General features: G+C 47.0%; 1 protein-coding gene and 1 long non-coding RNA gene across 2 annotated transcripts; one reads left to right on the plus strand and one right to left on the minus strand.

Moving 5' to 3' along the window:
* Positions 1-3868: 3868 nt before the first annotated feature.
* On the plus strand, positions 3869-9049 carry LOC119444128 (uncharacterized). The gene is made up of 3 exons (XR_007466112.1): positions 3869-4678; positions 5740-5946; positions 6328-9049. It is a non-coding gene; the product is annotated as an uncharacterized LOC119444128 (long non-coding RNA).
* Positions 9050-10858: 1809 nt separating this feature from the next.
* On the minus strand, positions 10859-15401 carry LOC125944569 (uncharacterized). Its single transcript, XM_049665065.1, has 2 exons — positions 15157-15401; positions 10859-11372 (listed from the first exon to the last, which is right to left on the minus strand). The coding sequence occupies exons 1-2, from the start codon at positions 15313-15315 to the stop codon at positions 11214-11216; spliced, it is 318 nt and encodes a 105-aa protein (XP_049521022.1). The 5' UTR covers positions 15316-15401; the 3' UTR covers positions 10859-11213.
* Between the last annotated feature and the right edge of the window lie 9092 nt (positions 15402-24493).

Here is a 24493-nt window from a genome sequence, read left to right on the forward strand (position 1 = left end):
CGAGCGTTGACTGGTAAATTTTCTCGTCCGCTTTAAATCCAAGCGCTTCTGGAAGGTGTACGCCACCTATGCGTCTCATTGGGTGAATCCCTTCGCATTCCATTAGGTTGTGCTGAGGGGTCTCCGGATTTTGAAGCGAAAGCTTCATTACGCTACCTCGGGCAGCCGTCGGCGACTCAGCAGTTTTCACCTTGAGAACTAGAGGTCAAATCACAAGAGAGCATTAAGGCGCGTTTATAGTCCGACGTTATCGGCACGCGAGCAAGCGTCATCAGACGTCGGGTGCGTCGGAGCGCATTGGCCGCGCGTCCGGTTACGTTGGCGGGGCCAGCACGTAGAACCATCGGTTGAACTATAGCCGCTGTTGTTCTCGCCAACTTGAAATAACGTGTGCGCGCGTTCACGCTACGTAGGACTATATTGTGGACTTTACGGAGCCCTGAAAGGAGACATTGCCGCCGTTGCCCGAGTAGAGTTGGGCCCGGCTGCGAATTGCAACCAAGTCTCACTACTTTACTGGTCACTGCAGTGTCTGTATAAGCATAAAAATGAGGAATAAACACTGTATTCATTGCAAACATTCCTGTATACCATTGCGAAACCACACCTCGGCCACAGCTCGACAATGGGCCTAGCCAGGGCAGTGAAGCTTTCGCTATCAACCAGGGTTAACCAAAGCTAAACCACACCAATTTTTGCTGCAGCATACGCATGCCTCATCTAGTTGCGAATATTTGTTCCGGTATGTTTTGGTCGCTAGGCAACCGGCTCGAGCCTCAAATAGCAAGGCAATTCCCTTCGTGTTATTGTACAGATTTTCCATTCCAATTTCTTTCTTCTCACCCTTGTAAATCTCCATGGTCCTTTCTTGTTTTCATTCTTTCAATCATTTTCAGTGTCTCTGTTTCTCTCGCTTTCTTTCTGATGACTCCTGGTTGTCTATTTACACTTTCAATTACCCTGTAGATGGTTGCCAACATTCTTGGCCTCTTACTACATTCTGTGTCCACGCTTTTCAGGTACAGATACTTTTGCAGTTTAGATGCCCATTAATTTTCATCCATGTTCCTGAGTCTTTCTCCAAAATTAATTTTGCTCTGCGCTTCTCCAACTTTAAAAGCTCAGTTGAAGTCAGAGACGCTCATTTGAAGTCAGACGTGTGAGATATTTTCTATCTATGGACACGCCGCGCTATCTAGTGGCGCCGCCGCGAAGTCCTTTGCATGGCCTGAGAGATCGCGTGGCCTCCTGCGATTGCATCAGTGGCGCGCCGGTGCTTATGAACCTGGATGCACTGAAATTTTTTCAGAGTAGCGATACTGGCGGAGCTACGCGTCGGCGCGTAGGTGGCCATTTTATTTCCATGCCGCTGCGTGCGTCGCTCCGTTGGAAGACGACTACTCGTGGAATAAAATGAGCTCGTTAACAGATGTATTGCGGGCTCCTTGCCGTTTTTTTACATGGATAGTTTAGGACTGATCCGAAGTACCTTTTCACAATCTTCCCGCACTTATCAAGGAAACATGGTCAGTGATAGTGGGTGCCTGTACCCATTGGCATCTTATTAAGCGTGTGCCCAGGCAGCGGAACTAACAATATAGTTGAAATATTCGTCTGGCAAACGTTGCTGGTATTAAATATTGGTGCTTGTGCATATGGCTGCACACTCTCTTCGGTTTTCAACTCCTTCTCCATATCTTTTTTTTCATAGGAGGAAGTCGGCGTTTAGCGAAACAGCTCAGTGTTTGGGACTTCCGGCTACTGCCTTCTTAAGCTAACCACGTGGTTGCTTGCGCGTTTCCGCACTTGCCTGCACTGTACCCACTTCCTGTGTGAGCCTCCAGCAAGACTTTCCCCATTCATAAGGAAATAAGCTACTCTCCGACTGTTGAGAGAGCTGCGTTTGTCAAGTGGCTAACAACTGGTAATGCTATCACTCTATACCTCCCCGTTCTCCTTGTTTTGCCCCCGTGTTGCGCCATCCGCTACTATATACACCGCTTCCGCGATCAGCCAAGGAAGCAGGTGCGAGCGGTGGCACCGCAGTAGCTATAAGATGTAGAATGCTCGCGCATGAGCAGTTGGGTCCTCACCGAAGCGGTGTACAGAATATTTAAATGGTAGTAATAATATTAAAGCGCTCTGACGTTGCCGCACGCTACCTAAACTTCCCTCGAGCGAACATGACGCAAGGAAATAAAATAACAAGTAAGTCTCATGACATCACGGAGCCACCTTTGGCCGTTAAGCCGACTCACCGTGCAACCATTGCATCACTTTTTTACATGCATGAAGTCGAGCGAACACGCGTCCTCCGAGAGATCGTTTTGGCCGAAGATGTTTGGTTCCTGGCAGTTTTAAGCATGAAATGATTTTAGCTCCCGTTGTCCGCGACCTTGACGAGACCTTGAGCCAAAATCCGGAGTCGTTATCTGGGCACTGAATACGTGAATGGGGCGAGAAAATTCGGACATCGTTGCGAGAGCAATCGAGATCATCCAGGCAACCAGTCAAAACTTAAGAAAATTTGGAGGACTAGGGAGCCTACATGCAAGCGCTGTGGAGGACGCTTAAGCTTCGCCTTTAAGTGTGGAACGCGATAGAATTCGAAAATATTGCTACACGCGTGTGGTATTTGATTGTTTGACCGAGGCGCGCGGGCGCCAGCACTCGAGAAAAGAAGAGGAAGAACGAGCTGGGCTCGCGCTGTGAACCTAACCGGTCAGCGCTGCAACAGCTGTTGTAAATACATCTTGTAAATAGTTGCCCGTCTTACTGACTCGTTCTTCGCGTAACATCGTGGTGGAGGTGGAACGTTCCCCGTACTCGCCACGGAGCTCCGAAGCGGCCGCACCGTCGTCTTCTCAGCCATGGCTTCCGATGGAAACACCCCGTCGCCACCTACACCTGCGGCGCCTACCACAACGTACGTTACGGTTCCTAGTCTCCGTGATCCTGGGACATTCTCCGCCCAAAATGGCGTTGACGTCGACGACTGGCTCAGCATGTATGAGCGTGTTAGCCGAAGCCACCATTGGGACCCTACCATCATGCTTGCCAATGTGATATATTATCTGGACGGGACACCGCTTGTCTGGTTTCGCACCCATGAGGTTGAGATATCCAGCTGGGACACCTTCAAAGAGAGGCTTCGCGACCTCTTTGGCAACCCGTCAGGTCGCCAACAGGCTGCGCGAAAAGAGCTTGCTACCCTTGTCCAGTCGTCGACAGAATCGTATGTCGCCTACATACAGGAAGTGCTCGCGCTTTGCCGGAAAGCCGAGCACTTCCTGTATGCACTTCCAAGAAAGTTCTTACGCCTGCCATCACTCGGGCCGTACGCGCCGCCAATGGCGCCACTGTTGCCGTCAGTCTTACTGACTCGTTCTTCGCGTAACAATATCTAACCGTTTCTCACGCTTCCCGGCAACTGCAGTTTATGTAACCGTAATGTTTACCGGGAAACGCTGACGGCGAACGCTATGCATGAAGGCAAGCTTTCTGGTAGAAGCACGGCGCCTGCGTGGGCCGATCTGCTGTTTTTGTTTTGCGCTTTTAATATTTCAGTTTGAGATTTAACATAAAAAGCAGGCTCTGTCAGTGTTTTTTTCTGCGACATTTGTTTGTGGGCTGTCATTCTCAAGATTCCGATGAATAACTTTGTAAAGAATCTAAGACAAAGTGTGAGCAACTTTAGTGGTACAAGACGTATTTAGTGCCAAATAGAATATTTTCGCTCGCTGGACGCCAACGCTGGATTTTATGCCAAACAGGGGCCGTAACGCTATCGCATTAAAATACGGTCTCTGGCCCCCAAACCCTTGTACAGGATCGCTACATACGTTTGTTACTGCCCAAACTACCCAGGAAGCAAAAGTCGGCTACAAGCCTTCCTGACTCGGCTTGACCCAGCTTGACAAGGCTAGTGCTAAGTTAAGCTCCAAATTAGACGTCTTCTGTATAGCTTATATGTCTAGTCTTGAAGACTTCTGCTGTAAGACCTGGTGGAGACGTACAGGCTCTGGTACACGTTTTTAAAGTCAATCTCCAAGTCTTGCAAGCAAAACTTGCGCACATTTTACTACCAGCTTGCAACGATTCCTTCGACAGCACCATCAGTGGAATGATTACATCGTTATGGTATCGTCATATAACAGCTTTCCGCACAAAACAGTGTATTACCAGCGTACTGCAAGGTTTATGCTCGAGTCGATTTCGCATAGGCCGCTAGTTAGACGGTTACAGCGCGCGTACCAAGTATCAGCCATTGAGGAAGGTACCTTCCTCCATGGCCAATTCAAACCTACCGCGTCAGCTCAAACTGAAAAGCCGCGCCATAGTTTCGTGTGCCCGTGATGGCAATACAACAAAACCTTTCAATAAAATGTGTGCCGTTATTACACAATTCGTAAAAGCTTTAATAAAACATTTTGAACGAAGTTTCACAGGCTAGTATAACATGGTGCGGCACAACAGTTGGTGCGCTACTATGGCTTGGCCGCTTCCAACGCTAGCTCCCGCGCCTGCCATGCTGCCGTTGCCGTGCATTGTCTCCGTTCGCGCTTGCAGTGTCGCGCATGGCCGCGCGCCCGCACTTTGCAAAGGATTCAACGGGTCGCTTTCGTGCGCACATCGCATTCTCTGTGTGTTCCTGCGTTGAGGGCTCAGCTTCGTTTTGGTAAGTGGTTAAAGTTTTTCTCTCTTTAGAAAGCTCTGTCACACGATTGTAGTACCATGACCCTCTTGGTTGATTGTTTCTCATGCAACGGCTGTTGTTTCGAATTTCCTCGCGGCACGTCCGATGTCACGGACACTATATATAAGCTCGTCAGGTTGGGATTACATTTTGGTTGGTGTGGGATCATTCACTGACGTTAGCATCGACTGACCGTGCTAAAATTGTTACATCGGGAACCACTTCTCGCGGAATCGCCGCCTAGTTTCCTCGTGGTCGAAAGTTGCGAATGTTTTAAGCTGGTGCTGTAATTATATAAACGCGAGCTATGCCGCTTATTGACTTATATTACTTCGTTGATGGACTTAGAACTGCATCATTATGCAAATAATATATCTGCGTCCCCGACTGATTGCATCGAGACGTAAGCACGTGCGTTTTATATACGTCCGCTGCATTCAGTTTGTGAAGAACAAATGCAAAGCAACAACAGCTTGATTTGGGCGAGTTGGTACATACTGAATAACGTAGGTACAGCGCAACAACTTTTGTAAGTAAACGGATACGCTGTACCAGCGTTTTCCTGTCTAATTGTTTCCTTCCAAAAATTGTTGCGCTGTACCTACGTTATCCAAAAGCAAAGCGGCGCACAAAAACAAAATGAGACTTTGTGCGAACTCCCTTGTTGCCCGTTGTATAAGATACGCTTTGATTCATTTTTTGTAGTACCCAAGGCCTTGAACAGCAAAAGTATGACAGCCTGCCCAATGCAAGCACTTCTATGGATGAATGCTACCCGTAGTGCAGTGAGGCCATGATTTCAGCGAAGAATACCAACCATTGTGACATAATCTTGAGCCAGGTTGCACCTCAGATAGGGAATGATGGCACTAGTTCCCAAAAGCTTGGATGGGACTTGAAGTACTTACAACGAGCAGAGCAGGATCGAACATGTGCAGCTATATAGGAGTATACTCATGCATGTAGAAGTTGCGTCGTGCAACATGTTATTAGCTACCGTCCAAGCTGTCAAAGGGTGCATGGCTCTTGTCTATCTTTTCTAGGTGCTTTCAGACATTCACGTACTAATCACAGACATGGGAAGACTATAAAACGTCAAGATGAAAGGCTCCTAGCAGCTCTCAGTGTTCCCAACGAAACTGGCAGAATGGCAGTGGCTGATTACAAGCTGCCTTTGGTGAACAAAAAAAAAAAACGTGACCACATTAGAATCCGAGCAGAGCTCCAATCCTGCATTCTGATGACACCTTGTAAGTAAAAGCTTTATTAATTGACTACATGAGCACATTTTTATAATAACTCGTGCCAGGTGTAACTAATGCCTTTTATATACATGTTAAATTGACTTCATTGTTTTATTGAAATTGTGTGGCTTCATGTTTTTGAGTTGTATATGCAGTAGTTTCAGTTAATACTTTTTTATACTATGGCTGTTTACATCTTGGCAGTTTTTGTGTGTAAATATTGCTGCAGTAATTTCTCTGGAATGCATAATCATCTAGTGTCATCTGCCTTACCTTTTCTGCGGATTTAATACCCGCCTTCATGCAGCCACTGTAATATCCACAGTGTGTATATTTGGTGTTTTCGGCTTTGAATCCCTTTTGTTCTCTTCCAAATTTTTTTTTCAGACACAACGGCTCTCTGTTATGGGGAGCTGGTACTTAAGAAGCTTTACTGTGGGCATCCTGCCCACTATTTTCAGACTGTTTTGGTGGAAACTTAAGCTAGACTCTAGGCCAGCGGCGGAAAAAGAGCTTCAGGGACGTGCATGTCTACAGTGTCATGGAAGGTAAGATTAGAGGGCTGCTGTTTGACTGGGCCTAGAGATAAAGTGCAGTGACTCTTACTCACAAAATACGTGCTATTTTGAATGAAAAAAATTAATAAAAACATGAACACATTTGAAAAAAAATATCCATCCAGTGTAGCTAAGTCGGGTGGACATTTTTTTCTTTTATAAGCCTTCCTCCCCCTTGCAGTTCCATAGAACTGATGTTCCACAAATTTTATTTACGAGTTGCAAATCTGTTCGTATGCAGCAATGGTTCGGATATCAGCCACAACTGCTGATACCGTGTACACGTGCTACTTGCACTGTTTGACTAGATGGTTTGGTATTCCAGAAGCTATTCATAGCAATACCACGTGGGAAAATGTGATGACCGATGCCATTCGCCAAGCAGCAACTGCCTGGTTGAAGAATTGCAGTTTGCGAGCGGATAAAAAGCCAGCACGTTACGTTAAGCTTAGTGTTCAGGTAATTTCATATAGAAATTTAAGATATACTTACGTTTTTAACTGAGTCAGCATCATGTAGCATGTTTACATCTCATTAAAATCGACTGTTGGTTCTAGATCAGAAGTGCATGGTATGGGATTAACATTTTGTCTTGGCGTTCTAAACTCTACTTATATCAGTCTGTTCTCAATCGCCAGATAACTTCCAATGACCATCTATGCATGATGTTGTGACATCATGCTTTAGTGTGGCCATAGGGAAACTTGTATACATTCTGAAGAATTTTACTTTAGGCAATAAATTCTGGGAACCCTAAGTAGAGTTGGCGTTCAGGGCCACTTGCTTACATGAAGCAGTGTAAAAGAAAGATATAAATATTTACTTCCAGGCAGCAAAAGGACATGGGAGATGCTTTAGGTGAACGTGAAAAGGCATTTTAAATTATAGAATGAATTATACCTGTCTTCTGGCACTATGCTTATGCCTGCAGATTTTAAGCAGTTTTTTATGTGTTGTATTTGTTTCTTTTATGCCATTGTTCAGTCTTGTGGGGACAGCCACTGAAAGGCCAGGCTTAAAACAAGTATAACTATGCATCATGAGTGAATCAGTTCTATAATGTTTGAAAGTGGTGTGCGCATTACATGCCCTTAACAGTAGTCACCGAGAGAAAACAAAGTGTATTCGCTAATTTTTCTAATATGTAGAGATTATTTCTTAGTCATGTTTATGCTAAGCATTTGGCTTTTACTGGCCTTACTATAAGTGAGTGGTCTTTTTTCCCTTTTTTCGACTGGCGCAGATGCATCAAAGGATACTGGGCCTGCCGCCAGCTGACATGTCTTTCTTCCTCCTTAGTTCTGTTAAGATATGGGTTCAGTTTTTCTAGACATGCAATCCATAATATATGCAGTCTAGTCAATCAGTGCACGACATTACATGCCATTCATTTCCTATGTATATATTTAGTCAGAATCAAAGCAGGACAAGCACATGTACATAATTTGCAAGAATAAAATTTTGTTTTTTGCTAATTTTGCTGCCTCTTAAACATTGTTATGAAATGCTGGCTACAGAAGAGGCATTTTACAAGATGTCTTTTCAATGTGCCTCATTCAAAACCTTTGTGTGCTGCATGAATTTTGCTTGTGTTAGCAGTATACCCAAATTAATTGTGCGCTAATGCAGATCACTGGTACTGCTATTGTTTTCTTGGAACCAGTGGTGCGATTCAGGATTTCTAGGAAATGTACATATATTGAATGCGACTGGCTTTAACTTCAAAATAAAAACACGCAAAGCTACTAAGCTGAAAAAAAATCAGTATTATGTGCTAAATGCATGCTTTTCCAAAGGCATAAATATTAAAGGCTGCATAGATTCCATAGTTTGGTAATGAAATCTGTCAAGGTATAATAGTGAGAGCCCATCTGTGACATGCAAACATGTATACATACATATGCCAACAATGTCATTTATGCACTGAAATAACATTCTTCCGAAGTGAATAGACTCGCAAGAACATTAATACACTTTGCAAGTGAACAGCACTGTAGAAATTGCATGTCGCACACGGCCTCTCAACATTATATCTTCACAGATTTTATTACAAACTGTGAAATCTATGTGGCTCCTTTTAATATTTATGCCTTTGCAAAAGCATGCATTTAGACCATTATACTGAACTTTTTCAGCTTAGTAGCTTTGGTGTGTTTTAGTTTTGAAGTTAAAGCCAGTCACATTCAATATATCTACATTGGTTAGAAATCCTGAATCACAAGACTGGTTAGAAGAAAAGCATATCAGGACCAGCGATCTGCATTAGTGCATGGTTAACATATGCATTATTTAACCTTTTTTTTGCAAGGTGGATTGCATAATTTCTCCGGCAAGCAAATTAATCCTTTATACGAAAGTTCTACAGATAGTCTAACGAACAGCTTGCCAAGACTTCCCCAAGACGAATACGGAGGGAGCATTAGCTTGGCTTCAGGAGTGCTTGTGGAGTTCTAAGGCTACTACTCGGCTTGTAGAAGCCGGATAGTAGACAACCTCTTGGCTTGAACAAGCCCAAATGTAGACGTCTTCTAGATGGGTTTGTGCTACCTGGGTAGTCACAAAAAATATTGCTTCCGATTTCTTCCTAATGTTTGTTCACAATATCACTCAAGCTGTAACTTTTCTAGTATGCTCAAGTTTAATTTGCCATCCAATACCAACGTTCAAAAGGCAGATACAGTGCACCATTCACCTAGTGGCCATCTTTTGACGCATGGGCTCTCTTCAACGTCAGCGGTCCGTGAGTTCCGCTGCACGGGTTTTGCGCCGCCTCCTTCGAGAGATGGCGCCATGCTGCGTGACCAAACCGGCAGAGTCCGGCGCGCCGCGTATGTTTGTTTGATCTAGACGAGACTTGCAACGAGGTTCAGTTCAAATCAGGTTCATTTCGGCTCAGTAAGCTTTTAGGCCTGCGTCGCGGCATCAATCTGCTTTGCCGGTAGCCATTTCATGCTTACATCGCCTCTCGATTATAGGAGAGCCGGCATTTTTTTTTATGTGCGCACTTGATCCGCTGCTCGATGATGGCTTTGCGTCCACGTGGGAGCAGTAAAACTTACCGCACACCCTTACCTGACGATCACGCGTTAGAGCGACTCGTTTGACTTCAATTGCGTTGCGCAATTTTCCTTCCTAGTTCTTTCCTTTCTTTATTGACGTGAAAAGCCTATAAAACCGGTCTTGCTAAAACGGCACGTAACGAAAACATGCTACTCAACGTTGATGTCTTTGCCATCGTACTGCCCATACGCATTACTTTGGTATCATTGTGCAGAGGATGGAAGTCATTACACGATAATGCATGCGTCGCAGGCGCAGATGGCGGCACCGTCGCGCCACGCATGACGCCATTGGCGCAAAATTAAGCCTCGCGCGCTGTGTTCGGAGAGCCGTATACAACTCGGCAGTACATTTGTCGATCCGACTAGGAATGGTGGCGTTTGAGTCAGCTCACTATGTCTTAGTAAGTACACATTATCAAACTCAAACTGTTGCTCATCAGGAGCTTATTACGAGGCTTACAAGTGTGCGCATTGTTGCAGAAATCTCACGCTCGCTCACCTGTGGACCCTGCGTTCGACACGTACGGTCCGGACCACAAGTGCACGAAGGGGCACGGGCAGCGAGACAGAGATATCGAACTCCTCTTGCGAAGGCGTAAAGGCCTAAGTGCTCGTGCGCTTGCCGGCGGGCGTTCCTTGCATTTGCCGCGCCTCGCGAGAAATGGCGGTTTCAACCTGCAAGAGGGGCGTCAAAGCGCGCTCACATAGCTCACTATTTTCGCCTTCGTAGAATTTTTTTTTTTGCGAGACAACCAGAGCGCCAATGTTTGCCTGGATAAGATATTTGTGCACTCGCCGCGCTTCGATGCGTATACGATGTGTACCGCTCCATCTGCGCATGCGTATGGGCGCGCGCGGGCGCGAGCTTTCGCGCAGGTAAGTGCACGTGTAGTTTAAAAAGAATGAAATTATGGGGTTTTACGTGCCAAAACCACGATCTGATTATGAGGCACGCCGTAGTGGGGGACTCCGGAAATTTGGACCACCTGGGGTTCTTTAACGCGTGCACCTAAATCTAAGTACACGGGTGTTTTCGCATTTCGCCCCCATCGAAATGCGGCCGCCGTGGCCGGGATACGATCCCACGACCTCGTGCTTAGCAGCACAACAACGTGTAGTTTGGCCTTAACGTATGCCGCTCCATTAGAAACACGAACACAGGAGATTGAAGAAAGCTCAGGAGCCCACACGATCTACGAGTGTGGCGGGTTCTATACAGCGGCACAGGGCAGTGTCGGGTGCTTGTCATAGTAATGTGGCAGCGCCGGCGAGGAATATGACATGGGTTGATGAGGATGAAGGTTTTATTAAAAACAATTTGGTAAGGTACACTGGCCCATGTATCATGCGACAATTCAAATGAGCCACGTGCAGTGTGCACCAAACGCCTCATTGTAATGACTAATAAAATACCGCCAGTTCTTTCTGAAACAAATATAAAGGAATATTGAAAACTTCGCAGGCACTAGACAGGCAGAACGTGATTTTTGGAAACACGTGACTCATTAAAATCATTATAATAAAAGAAGTTCCGTGGCCGAGTTGATCGGGCAGAGCGCGCATTTCATATAGCAACAACAGTTGTTGCTTGCCGGAGGCCTTGTCAATAAACACGTACGCGATAGCAGACTCGAGTCATTCCCCTTTCGTAGCGTCACATGGCCATGATCATCTTTAGGCGCCGGATCCTGTAGAAGTCGGACAACCTCTCCTCCTTCGTAGCAGATGGTCTGTGGAAGGAGCGAAGCCGATCATCCAAGTCTTCCTTCAACATCTCGTCCAGGTATTCGAAACCGATGTCTGCGTCGGACACCTGTATGCAGTCAAAAATTGGCAACGCGGAAGTTTACATACCCAAAGACAATGTAATTATTTGGTCGTAATACCCCAGTCACATTTTAAGCATGAAATGCTTGTAGCTCCGGTTGTCGGCGAGCTTCAAGTGACCTTGAGCCAAAAGCCAGAGCCCTTATCCGGGCACTGAAACGAGAACACCCGGGCATCGTTGCGAGAACAAAACGAGATCAACCGACAACCAGACAAAAGTTGAAGAAAATGCGGTCTCTGGCCCCTTTGTATAAGACCGCATTACATACGCTAGGTACTGCCCAAACAAGTTGCAAAAAAAAAAAAAAATACTGCTTCCGAGTTCTTCCTAATGTTTCCTCACAATATCACTCAAGCTGTAACTTCTTGTACGATGAAGTTTTATTTGTCATTTGCAACAGCAACGTTCAACAGGCAGATACAGGGCATCATACACTTGACTCATCCGCTCTCGTCAGCTCGCTCACGCTTTAGATTGTCATGGTTTGCGATTGTTTTGTAATCTGTTTGTAAGCGCGACGCGAATTGTGTAGTACTTTCTGGAAGCCAAACGGCACCAGCGATTACAGGGGAGCCTTCGACGAGCTATGTACAAAAACTTGACCCGCAGGTCAGATGTTCGATGATTTCCGACTCACTACATGTCTCTCTCATTTTTTTTCACCTCATTATATCATGAAATGAAAACACGTAAATACATACGCTCAAATTTCGCATTAGATAGTATCGTAATCGTCGGTGAACTTTTTCCTATAGTTTTGTAGTTGATCGATTACGTTTTTTTTTACTTGGTAACGCTCACTGTAATTACTTTTTTTCTAAAGCCAGTTACCTGTGATTCATCATCATCATCATCAGCCTATATTTAATGTATACTGCAGGACGACGGCCTTTCCCTGCGATCTCCAAATACCCCTGTCTTGCGCTAGCTGATTCCAACTTGCGCCTGCAAATTTCCTAACTTCATCATCCCATCTGGTTTTCTGCCGACCTCGACTGCGCTTCCCTTCTCTTGGTATTCATTCTGTAACCCTAATGGTCCACCGGTTATCCATCCTCATGACTCCGGCCTGTAATTAGTTACGTTTATTTCCAAGGAACGTGTATGTCGTCTTGCGTCCCTTACAATTCCTCGGTTTAGGTCTAAATGCCTCAAGAAGGCATCAAGGTGCTCCACCAGATGTTGGAATGGAACGGGCGCTGGTATTGTCTGAAAGCGATGGCCCCTCAGGTCGTTAATGTCAGGAAATTGCCTAGGGAGGATTGTTTCAAGTTTTCTTTCGAACTACCTTGAGCGCTTTTTTTTTTTTTTAGCCTCAGCAACATAGAAAAAAAAAACTGGAGGAATCTTAAGCTTCGCTTTTGATAGTGGAACGCGATAGCATTCGAAGATGCCTGACTGCTTCTCACGCTTCCCGACAACTGCAGCTTAAGCAACCGTAATGGTTACCGGGAAACACTGGCGGCGAATGCCATGCACGAAGGTGAGCTTTCTGGTTGAAACGCGGCCTCTTGCGTGGGGCGATCCCGGAGATATTGCACAGCCGCGCCAAAAAAAAAATTGCATAATTTTCAGATTTCCGTTTTTGTTTCGTACTTTTAATATTTCAGTCTGAGAAGATTTAACATAAAAGGCATGCGCTGTGGGTGTTTTGTTTCACGACATTTGTTTGTGGATGGTCATTCTCAAAATTCCGAGGAATAGCTTTGCCAAGAATGCAAGACAAGGTATGAGCAACATTAATGATAGAATGGCGTAGCAATGTAACCCGCATATACCACATGTCATATAAGAAGGCGTGGCATACACATGTACCTCGCATACACATGACATCGCACGCCGACGCCGGATTTTCTGCGACACGGGGCCCTTAACGCTGTCGCGTTAATACTGCGCTTCATAGCGGACGCGTCGTCGCGGCGCCGAAGTAAACGCAATATTATGAGTAAATGTGTTCGTACATTAAACCACCAATCACTGCTGCGCGCCCATCCAGAAAGTTTACATTGTCGCTGATGATGTCTACGCAATAAAACTAGAGTATGAACGATACAATTTTCGAAAGCGATCGTTAGTGATCATAAACTACGCGTGAAAAACTGCAAAGGACGCACTGAAAGAGCCCGGGTAGCTGTACGTTTTTTTCTTACCCTATTTGGTGATATGTCAATACACGTGCGCAGGAAAGCCACGTAAAAGTAATCGATTACTTTACTTTAAGAACATTATATCTGTCACTTGCGTGAGGCAGTAATTGGTCACTGTAATCACATTTTTGAAGGCAGTATATGTAATTGCAATTGGTTACTTTTTTTTCCGTAACGTGCGCAAGTCCCCCAGGTTGAATCTTGTATTGTGCCGCTCCCTTAATTTCACCTGTAGCGCGCCTACGAAAGTTAGCATACGTGACCGGAAACGCTGCAGGTGCGCGGGAAAACAACGCGCATCAAGGCACCACACTTTTCGGAACTTCGGTTCACGCTTGCTCGTGTTCACTGGCCGCCTGCGGCAGGTCACACTACTTCACGCACGGCGTGTCGCGCATGCGCTGTCCGACTCCCGAGAGCATGGCGGCGCCAATGATATAGAAACGCGTCTCAAGTGTCCGTATAATTTAGTTATACTTCTTTATTTGTGGAGTTTGAAGTCACGGAACTGCACAACACGTTACGCTTTGGTGGAGGGTTCCGTAATGAAAACAGGCCAGCCGAGGTTCTTTAATGAGCACCCAGTGCACGGTACACATCAGAATGAGGCCGCTGGCGGGAAGCGAACGCATTGCCATAAGCTATGCTTGAGCCAGTTCTGTATAACTACTATACACCATAAAAGGACCTGTGAGATGAGACTACAACCACCCGAACATTTTCATGACATGTGCTTATGGCAGCACAAGAACAAAACTAAAAATAATTCGCAGTTTCACGTGCCAAAACTGCATGTTGAGCACTTGTAGTCCTTTTGATGTCCATTTAACGGCTTCGAAGATTCCTCCCTCTTTCTGGCCGTGTCAATGTATTGATATGGCGGCAAACCTTACAAGCCGGCACTGTGCGATTATAATGTCGGGTCAACGAACCCTACATCATGTTATTGATGAAGTAGATAGCGTTTCTGAGGTCTATTTCATAACCATGGAAGATATAACAAAGTCGCTCGTGCGAGCGGTGGACGAGGACTAGTTTGTTCTCGTTTTCAATTGCGAATTTATTTTATTATTTTTACTGCTCTTTAAACCCCCAAAAAGCCGCAAATGAGAAATCTCCGCACCCATACGGTCCGTGTCAGTTATCTGGCAACCCGGCACCATTCCAACCGCTCATTTTCCAAAGCATTATGCAACAAACACAGCACCAAATACACAGAGATAGCTCAGCACAATGGCGCGTGAATGAGTCATCAACTTCGGAAGGTTATTGTATTGCGACGCAGCAGGAAGAGGCTTAACTCTGCTGCATAGAAACAGGTACTTCGTCATGTTGTGCAATGATTTGCATAGGAAACGCTGCCTGGTAGTTAGATGTACACTGCATGCGCCGCTGCAATTGCTGAACAAGTTAAATCGCAAGTCATGGTGTTCAAAGCACCGTACCCCTGCACAGCTCCCCTTCTATGGACTGCGTTAATAGGACAGTTACTGGCCTGCCATATGTTACAGGCGTGCTATACAGTACTTCGCAGGAACTGCAGCATGGCCCCTTGGCGCACACTACAATCAGTCCGCAGCGCCATTAACTTCAGAAGAAGCAGATAACTATGAGGGACATACCTTTGGAAGAGTTGAATTGCCGGTCGTGGTCTCGAACATTACATCCGACAATTGGGGTAAATCGCGACATGGCTGCAGAGTTCCACTTTCATTGGATACTGTAGCGGCAGACGAAGTTGCTGGAACAGAGCCATCGCTTCCATTTCTGGTGTCAGACATCGCGACCAACCGTATTTTTCTTGGCCACGCTTTTGAATATCTCTTCCCGACAGTGGTGCACTTATAGTATTGTGTACAAAATTTGATCGCGCTCGCCGGAAAGGAAGCGCAGGATTTCGCGCAAGGTGTCGCTTTCCGCGCTGATAATGCGCCCGGCAGTACAAATTGATAACCATCTGCACTTGTGCCGCAGCTCCTGGGGTTAACTTTGTCATCTTGAAGTAGACCACTGCGCGACGATTACCGTTTCAGCGGTGTCGCCATACTGATGACTGAGCCCAACGAAAAATGAAATGGCACGTCTCCTTTTAACAGCGGAGCTGCTTAAGCCGGTCGTAAGCGCGTGACGCGTAAACAGAAAATGTGGGCCGATCCTGGTGGCCGTGCAATAAGGGTCCAAGTGCAATGACACACACCTCTCTCAACTAGCGAAGCTGAGGTTGGCTAAGTCTAGATAAGCATGGTTGGGACTACTTAGGCGCTTACCAGTCATCGATAGCCAATCAATAGCTAACCAATAATCGATTGGTTAGCTATTCCGGAAAATTCTGGAAAGTGCTGGGAATGACTTGGTAGTGCTTAGCCTAGCCCAAATACGTGGCCAGTACCAAGTGATAGCCAATCGATAGCGAATCAAGAGCTAATCGATAATCGACAAATAATCAATAAATCCCGAGAAATGCTGGAGATGACTTGGTAGTGTCTGCAGCACTTTCTGTGGGCAACACTACTCGATTTGGCTATCTATTGGTTCTATCAGTGATGTCTGAAGTAAGCGACGATAAACTCGTTCAACTTGCAGATTACCATCGGTGCAAGCTATAATTATGTATTTGGAGAAGACGCCACACCGTCAGACAATCTAGCACTCTCGGATACTCATGAAAGCCAGTATTTATTTCTAATATGTTTTCTCTAACAATTCATGTGGCTAATTTATCAATCACAGTGAATAAATTCAACTATTTCCTGTTTATTTAGTAATATATTTGCATGTGTTGGTCGTCTTGCTCACGAGATTGATGAATATTCGGCTAGACGTCAGAGCCACGTTGCATAGCAGTTTCTGGCTTTGCCTCCTTTTGGAATGTTAACTGCTAACGACATTCTCGTTTGTACCCGATTCGACTACACCGCAAAAAAAAAAATTGAAATAAAAGGACACACGCACTTTCGTAAAAGCTGTTTTATTGCTGGAATGCGTCCATTCGTCTCGCCGTTATCCTTCAATAATCATTGAACAAGCAGTCTAACATGTATTTGACCAGAATGAAAAGCGTCTTGAAGTTTATTGCCGATATATACTTGTTGGATCACACAATCACGCCAGACGTTTTTTCTTTCTTCTTTTCTTCACTCTCAGGAGGCCGGCGCAAACCACGAAGAGCGCAACCGTATTTAACGAGATTTCAGTTCACGTTGACATTACAGCAACCACAGTTCCTGCCCCACTTATGCGGATACCTGTCTGCAGCGGTTTGCAGTGAACCGAGACTCGGTTATTATGCTTGTCTCCGACTGCTGGTGTTTTTTCGTGCTAGATTTTCGTGCTAGACAAGGAGTCACTCGGTGCAGTACCCGAAATCGCATGTTGGTCGTCATCCTGTGCCGAGCAGATTGCACATGGTGTTGGAAGCTTGCTGCTACGTCACCTTACATGTTATATACGTGGCCGAGCGGCGACAGCAGCACCCGTGTTCGTTCCGCGAAGCTCCAACAGCTATCGCCGATTTTGTGTGTCAACATCGAGGAAACGTAATGCCCTCAACGGCGAGCCTGAAATGATCTGCTTGCTCTACCTCTGAGACTGTCTGATGGTGCAGCTGTCTCGTGCGCAAGGGTGAGCACTCCCATGCTCTTTTGATGACAATGTCTTCATGGGCAAGTTAACGCCACTTCTCTTATCGGGTACGTATGTATATTACAAGCCTATTTCGTACGCCGATCCCTGAGAATGTGCACTCTAAACATATTAACCCATCCTGAAGGTAGTCCAGTCGAAAGCAGTTCCCGTGTGTATTTGCAGTCTAAAAACTTGGGCCGATCCCGAAGCATAGTGCAGTCAAATGCATATTCGCTCAGACGCTCCTCCTACTTCCCTCCCGCGAAGGATGGCGTGATAGAATGTTGCGCGCAGTGATTTCGCCCCATCATCACACCCAACTTGCACAGGAAGACGTTGTCCTTCATCGACGTCATCTATAGAGGCTGAATCGCCTCCAAGCATTTTCATATTCAGTGGGCTTTCGCTTTTCGCCAGTAAAACCAAGCACGCTATGGAAACAGCTCAGTTTGACGTCTGTTACGATTCTAACCTACTCATTGATATATTTACAATTAAATCAATTAAAACTTTGCTAATTACTAATTCACAACAAAGGGGTCATGAGGGAGTAAGAAATTGGAGAAGCTAGCACTAGGCGCGCAATGCAAGACAGGGGAGCTGATGAGCATCTAGGTGGTCCTGGCCTTTGCTAAGATTTAGCTAACTTTTCAATAGTCTTTCCTAAGTTTTGACAAGTTATATCAAGCTTTAATTGTATTACAAGTTTACAAGAGCGAAGCTGTTCTAGCTAACCGGAAAAAGTGCTGCCTGCTGCCGCAAAATCACGTCACTGCGTTGCCTAGCAACCACCTCGCGGAGCGGCATGTGCCTCCCCCCCTCTCCGTGCCATGCACAGGTTGCCTTGACATGGGACGTTAAGGAGAGAGAAGGAGAGCATGCGCGCAGCGCGCGCAATGTTCAAGAGAGGGAAAGAGAAAATGAGAGCGAGATAGAGAGAGAAAGAAATTGTTGCAGCACCAAAGAGGCAACGCGCAGAGCTGCTGCCGACGCCGCCCGCGTTTCCCCGTTGCCCGCATTCGCACCGGGGCATGTGCTGCCGTCGACAACAGTTGTGCGCGTTGTTTGTGTGACCGCACACGACCGCTGTCAAAACGCTGACTACGTGACGGAACGGCTAAACGCCGTTGTCGACGCTGTTAGGGGAGAGGCGGGCGAAAGCCCAGAGAGAGTCGGCGGCACAGGTAGCACAGGCGGCCGAGGACGGCAGGGCTGCGCGCATGCGCCGCAGTGGGAGAGCGGGCACGCGCACGCACAGTCTAGGGCACGGTTCTTACGTGGTCTAGGGTTCCTCAATGCTCTCCTCGCCCACCACTCCCCTTCCACTGGGAAGTCACATTTGCTCTCCGCCGTGCGTTAACTCCCTGTGAAAGCGCGCGTCCCTCGCCCTCGCGTGCTTTCACTCGCGCATAAGTCGCATTTGCTCTCCGCCGTGCGTTCTCTCCCCGTGAAGGCGCGCGTCCCTCGCCCTCGCGCGCTTTCACTCGCACATACAGCATACGGCCAATGAGAGTTTTTTTGACAGCGTATTAGCTGTTATGGGCTCATTCCAATAGCCGTTTCTGGTTGCGATGATGCCGCCGCCGCCCCCCCGCGCGTAACCGCTATCGCCGGAAATGCGAAAAAAAGTACCCGCTCTCCGCCGGGATCGAGCACAGGCCCGCTGCGTGGGAGTCGGACACTTCACCACTGAGCCATGTAAGCGCTTGCTATCAGACAGAAGAAAAATTCCCGTTATAGGCAGGCGCGCAGCCTCCGCCAGTATGGTGGCGCCATCTAGTTAACGTGCCTGGAACCGCCGCGTGCGACGAGATGCGATTCAGACGCGATGCGATTCAGACGAGGCACGCAATCAACGCAATCAACGCTATCTCGATGTTAGATGTGCGCCACGTATTATGGGTACCTGTTCGTACACGTTATGGCGTCTCCTCGCAAGGTACGAACCGCTGCTGAAGGAGCGCGGCTACAACCAGGAATCATCGGGCTGAGCAGACTGCTGTGCAGAGAGCCGCAGCTCGCCGTCGACGCCGACGCCGGGCGGACAGTTCAGATTGTTCTCGTCATAATCGATGCGAAGACACTTCGCCCGCGAAGACCTTGCTGTGCGTGGTGCCGAAATTGGAGCTACTCTTGCGCCGCTCAACCAGCTTACGCTGTGACTGTGCTGCGTGTGCAGAGCAGGCCTGTGACTATTTATATTGCCGGACGCGACCATCGAAGAGTGGGCCCTTCACAGCTTCGCTGTAAATGTACCGACGGTTCTTAATAACACTCCAAACAACAGGCACTGTCTAATTTGGGTACAATAATCCGTCTTTATTTATTTATTTTATTGCGATAGCAATTATATGGACATTCAAAGAGGACTTCTGCCGTCGGCGTCGCCGTGGTCGTCGCCGTGAGGTTCCGTATGACATCAACGGCGATGAAATCGTCGCCGCGCGCCGGACACTTTATGTGCTAGTGAAAGGGCGCGAGGTTTCCACGGGGAGTGAACGCACGGCGGAGAACAAACGCACGTTCTGCGCCGTGCTCCCTGAAGGGCTGCAGAATTAGGCGTCTCTTTCCTCCTATACAATCACCCTATATATAGAGCAAACGCGGCTTCCTCCGTCGCGCGAAGGGCCGTGGGGGGACGGGAGGGAGGGAGAAAGGGGAGGCGCGTTTAGCCGCGGCACCAAATGCGTATTTATATAAAAACGTTGCGAGGCGATAAGGTGGTAAAGACTTCCGACGCTGCTCGACGAGTTTCCCGTTCTGATCTCGTCGAAAACCTCCGAGCCGCCCCCAGACGCCCTGGCAACAGTCACCAACGCCGCGCGCGTTCGGTGCGAACGCGGGCAAAACGTGACGGCTTCGACACCAGTTCTGCGCGTTGCTGGTGCTGCTGCATGTCCAAGTTTATACAGCTGATAAACCTACTATCCTGCTTACTCCGTATCCTCTACTAAGTTGCTATCGTAAATTGGTACTTCGCCTTTCGGGTGAAACTGCGACATTTTTTTAAACCTTGCTGTGTGATAGCTGAGGCACCCTGTATGGGTCTTCCACCACCGGATCACTATTTAACGCTCACCAAGTTCAAACGCTCACGTGTGTATCACTAATATGCCTGCCTCCAGACGCAGCGCGTCGAAAACCGCAACAATGGTGCCGTCACTTGTAAAATTACAGTAAGCTCATGTACATTTACAAGTGATGTTGCACGGTTGGGCTACAAAGGCGCGATATGAATGAGCGAAACGTTCCACAGACAGTTACCAGCGTGAACCGAAATCCATTATTTCTTCTTTTATGTTTCTTTCCGGTTTCCTTCGATATGTTTTTTTTTTTTTGAGTAAAAATTTTAACGTTCTCATTTAGCTGGGCTTGAGCGAAATAATGCCATTTCTCGATTTCGGTTCAGTTCTCGTTTGATATCCTGAACTGTAGAAGTTGTAGAAGTTGTAGTGGGCGGTAATATTTTAGCGCAATAGCGTTAAAGGAGTTCTGAACCAACCCTCTGGCTTGGCGAAAAACATAGTCCGTGGATAGCATAGGCTGCTGTGAATATCAGTCAAGTTTTGCAGTCGTGCACGGCGCGTGAACCTCGCAAGCGGAGCGCGAAGTCACCTTTCTCTCATACGCTCTCTTTTCAACAGAAGCAATGTTCCTCACTCTTTTCTGGATGCTTTATTTCGTCATAAAGCTTCAAAAAAAAAAAAAATACGCGGCTGCTATTGACCAATAGCTGACATCAATCAAGAAGGGTGTTTGGGTCTGTTTGGATCAGTGCGCTTCTTATAATATACTGTTACTGTGTATATTTATTGGCGCATTTTTAGAAACCAGCTGAAGTAAGCGAAAATCTGCTTTCAAATTTTGATAATTGTTACCAACTTCCGTAAGAAGCCGACTATAGTCTGCTCCGTCTCGGCCACGGCCACCCGCGTAAGAATTAAGCGGCAACCACACGCGCGCGATATTCAAGCGACAGCGACAAGCGGCGACGCCACAGGCACACCCTGTCGCACTGTCGCGTCGCGGCGTGGAGCAACCTCATGAACACGACAACGCAAGAAAATAGCGACATATTTGCATGGTTGAAAGAATAAATGCTATCATGCGCTCGTAAATAAATCTCAAACGTACCAAGAGGTCAACGTTTTATCTAGAGATCAAGCTTTAAAATGCTGTCATCCCAAGTGGAAATGAATGTATACCAAAAGGCCAACGTTTTAACTATAGATCTAGCTTTAATATGGTATAATTCCAAGTGAAAAAGTATAGCGAAACAGACAGACAGACAGTGAACTTTATTCATGTCCTGAGGAGCGACTCCGAGACCCCCGGAGCCGCCTCGGATCGCTCCAACCTCGGGTCGGGGAGGCCTTGCATGACCACCGCGTCGCGGGCCCTCTGAACGGCCCGTAGCTGAGCGGCGAGGTAGGAGCTCTAAAAGTACAATCTTACGCATAAAGGACACGGACACAAGAAAGAACGATGGGGCACACAAGGCGAAAACATTGTACACACTTGTGGCATACACCAACAGGCCCAAGTACGTAGCTACCTTTTAGTGAATCTGTAGCCAGGCTCAGAGCACGCTCTTCCGGATAGGCAACGGGTGCGGCAGCAACCTGCGGCTGCACGACCTCGCACGTCGCGACGTCTACGATAAGTGTAGTATGCCCTTCAAACAAGTCAAGCTGCGCGAACATATCGGCAGAAAAAAACCTGCACAAAGCGGTTGGTGAGGCGCGCGAACAAGTTTGCGTCGATAAAAATCCAACCCTTAATAAAGCACAGTGGGCCGAGCCCGCCGAGCCAGGGCCACGTGTTGGAAAGACTCTTTGAGAGTGAAAGGCAAAGGGGGAAGGCTTCACGGACAGTTGGCTTGCGAAGGCCGGTTGCGCGACGTGATGTTCTCTCCTATAATTTATTTCCTCCCTTCATGTTTATTTGCATCATCCGTGCTGCACGGGCTGACACATAACACGGCACAAGAAATTATCCTGCAAGTGGCACTACGCTGTCTTTGCGCCCACCAATGATTGTGGCGAGGAATTTCGTCTGCACTGGCCGAAATCTCGATTTGAAAGCGCGGCGATTGAAGCCTAATAAGAATCCGTGGCTATGGGATTCGATCCCACAATCGTACGCGTTGCGCAGAGAAGCGCTCTCGCAACCCTTGGGGACTTTTCTCGCATTCATTCATCCAACTCATTTACTCCGTCTTGCTTTCGTCGAGTATGTGCTCCACATTCGATCGGCTGTATGCATGATGACGTTTCCTTGCGCATGCCAAGAATATGCTCTTTTTCTGCAGCAGCGTGTGTACGTTTTTCCACGAGCAGTGCTATTTATTCAGCGAGGCTGCCAGATCAAGCCAGATCAGTAGCACTCTCGGAACAAGCCGAAACAAATGGCGTCGGATGTGCAAAATTAACACTGTCAAAAACCACTGATCCCTACATGATGAGATGATTTTTTGGCAACCCCTTTGAAATGGGGCGGTGAAAAAATAGTCACCTAGCCTGCTTGAGGTATGTTATACATGCTTTCCAATCTAGCATGCATATATTTCTTTATTCTTTTTTCTATTCCTCGAAACTTCTCTATCTACTTCTATATCTACCACTCTCTATCTACCGCTACCTATGCATGTAACGGATCCGGTCGTATCAATATCTTCCCTGCTTTTTTTTTCCACCAATACACCAAATGTCTCTTGCTTAACTCGACTGCTGACCGGTTGACGCTTCAGTCCATTTTAAATGCAAGCGCTTCTGGAAGCTGTACCTTGCATACGGGTCTCACTGGGCGAATCCCTTCGCATTCCATTAGAATATGAACTGAGTTGTCTCCGGATTTTTGCTGCATACATATGCTTCAACTTGTTGCGAATATTCGCTCCCGTATGTTCTTGTCCTTAGGCAACCATCTCGAGCCTCAAATAACGAGGCGCCGCCTTTTGTGTTACCGTACAGTTTTTGCCTTCCGATCTTCTTTCTCGAATTCTTGTAAAACTCCATGGTCTCTTTTGCTCAAAATTTTCCATCCAATTCACTGTCTGTAGCTGTATCTCTCACTTTATTTTTATTGACTACTGGTTGTGTATTTACACTTTCAATGACCCTGAACTTGGTTGCAAACTTTCTTGCCCTTCTCCTCTATTCCGTGTCCATGCTTTTCAGGTACAGATACTTGTGCACTTTAGCGGACCATGTATTTTTAACGCGATATCGTTAAGGGCCCCGTGTATCAGAAAATCCGGCGTCGGCAACCGGCGTCGGCGTGCAATGACGGTGGGTGGCAGAGAAAACCATCCCGAACCACCTCGACCATGCAGGCCCTCCACGTGGTGTAAGGTTTTGGTGAACGAAAATTGAATTTCTCACAGTGTAATCCGTCAGAAAAATGGTAAAGTTTGACTTTACCATTCGGCGTCGGATTCACCGTCGGATTTTTTTACCAGTCGGCATCGGATTGTAATTTGAATGTACGAGAAAACCTAATTCTGCTACGAGGAAACTCAAACACAAACAGTTTTCCAGCATTTCTAACAGACCTCCATCCGCGCGTTCGGGTACTTGCGAAAATGATATTAAGATGGCGCTCGCATCCTACGCAGGTCAAATTGGGATTTGGCTTGCTAATTCGTTTTGATCGGGCCTCGTGTCGCAGAAAACACGGTGTCGGTGTCACCATCAACCGCGTCCAATAATGCTATCGCGTTCCACTCTTAAGGGCGAAGCTCCAGCGTACTTTTATCCACGTCCCTGAGTCTTTCTCGAAAACTGCCTCGTATGTGGTCTTACGGTGGGCTTCTAAAGACAAACAAATTCCGCGCCGTTGGCTCCCAATACCGTCAGATTTCGCACCTATTTCTTGATGCAAGGGAGGACGAAGGGAATGGGCATCGCGCCTTTTTTGGGAGGAGCCTTCCCTATGCGTTTAACATGGGATAGCTGCGTTTGCATGAGCACGGCAACAAAGTCAAATTGAGTAGTTTTGTGGGACATTATATCCGGTCATCGGAAGTTCACGTAAGCGTCACAGGGTCGCGAGGTGGTAGCGTACAGGGACGGTTTGGGTCAGCTCACTTGTAAATGTAGGGTTCAGCCTCCTCACGCGCTAGGGAAAATTGCATTCAAACGCACTCGATTTCGCCTTGTTCAATCCGACATCTGATTTGCACCGCTGGCGTCGAGTTCATGCACACGTAGCTACTGATAAGTTTGAATTGGCCGCCGTCCAAGCCCTTGTCATTCGGTGCGTTTACGTAACGTACCACCCCCGGGGCCATTATGTCTGCTCTCCACAAGTTCCTGCCTGCGTGCGGAAGATTGC

Source organism: Dermacentor silvarum, chromosome 3 (assembly GCF_013339745.2).
Source record: "Dermacentor silvarum isolate Dsil-2018 chromosome 3, BIME_Dsil_1.4, whole genome shotgun sequence".
NCBI classification, from domain to species: domain Eukaryota; kingdom Metazoa; phylum Arthropoda; class Arachnida; order Ixodida; family Ixodidae; genus Dermacentor; species Dermacentor silvarum.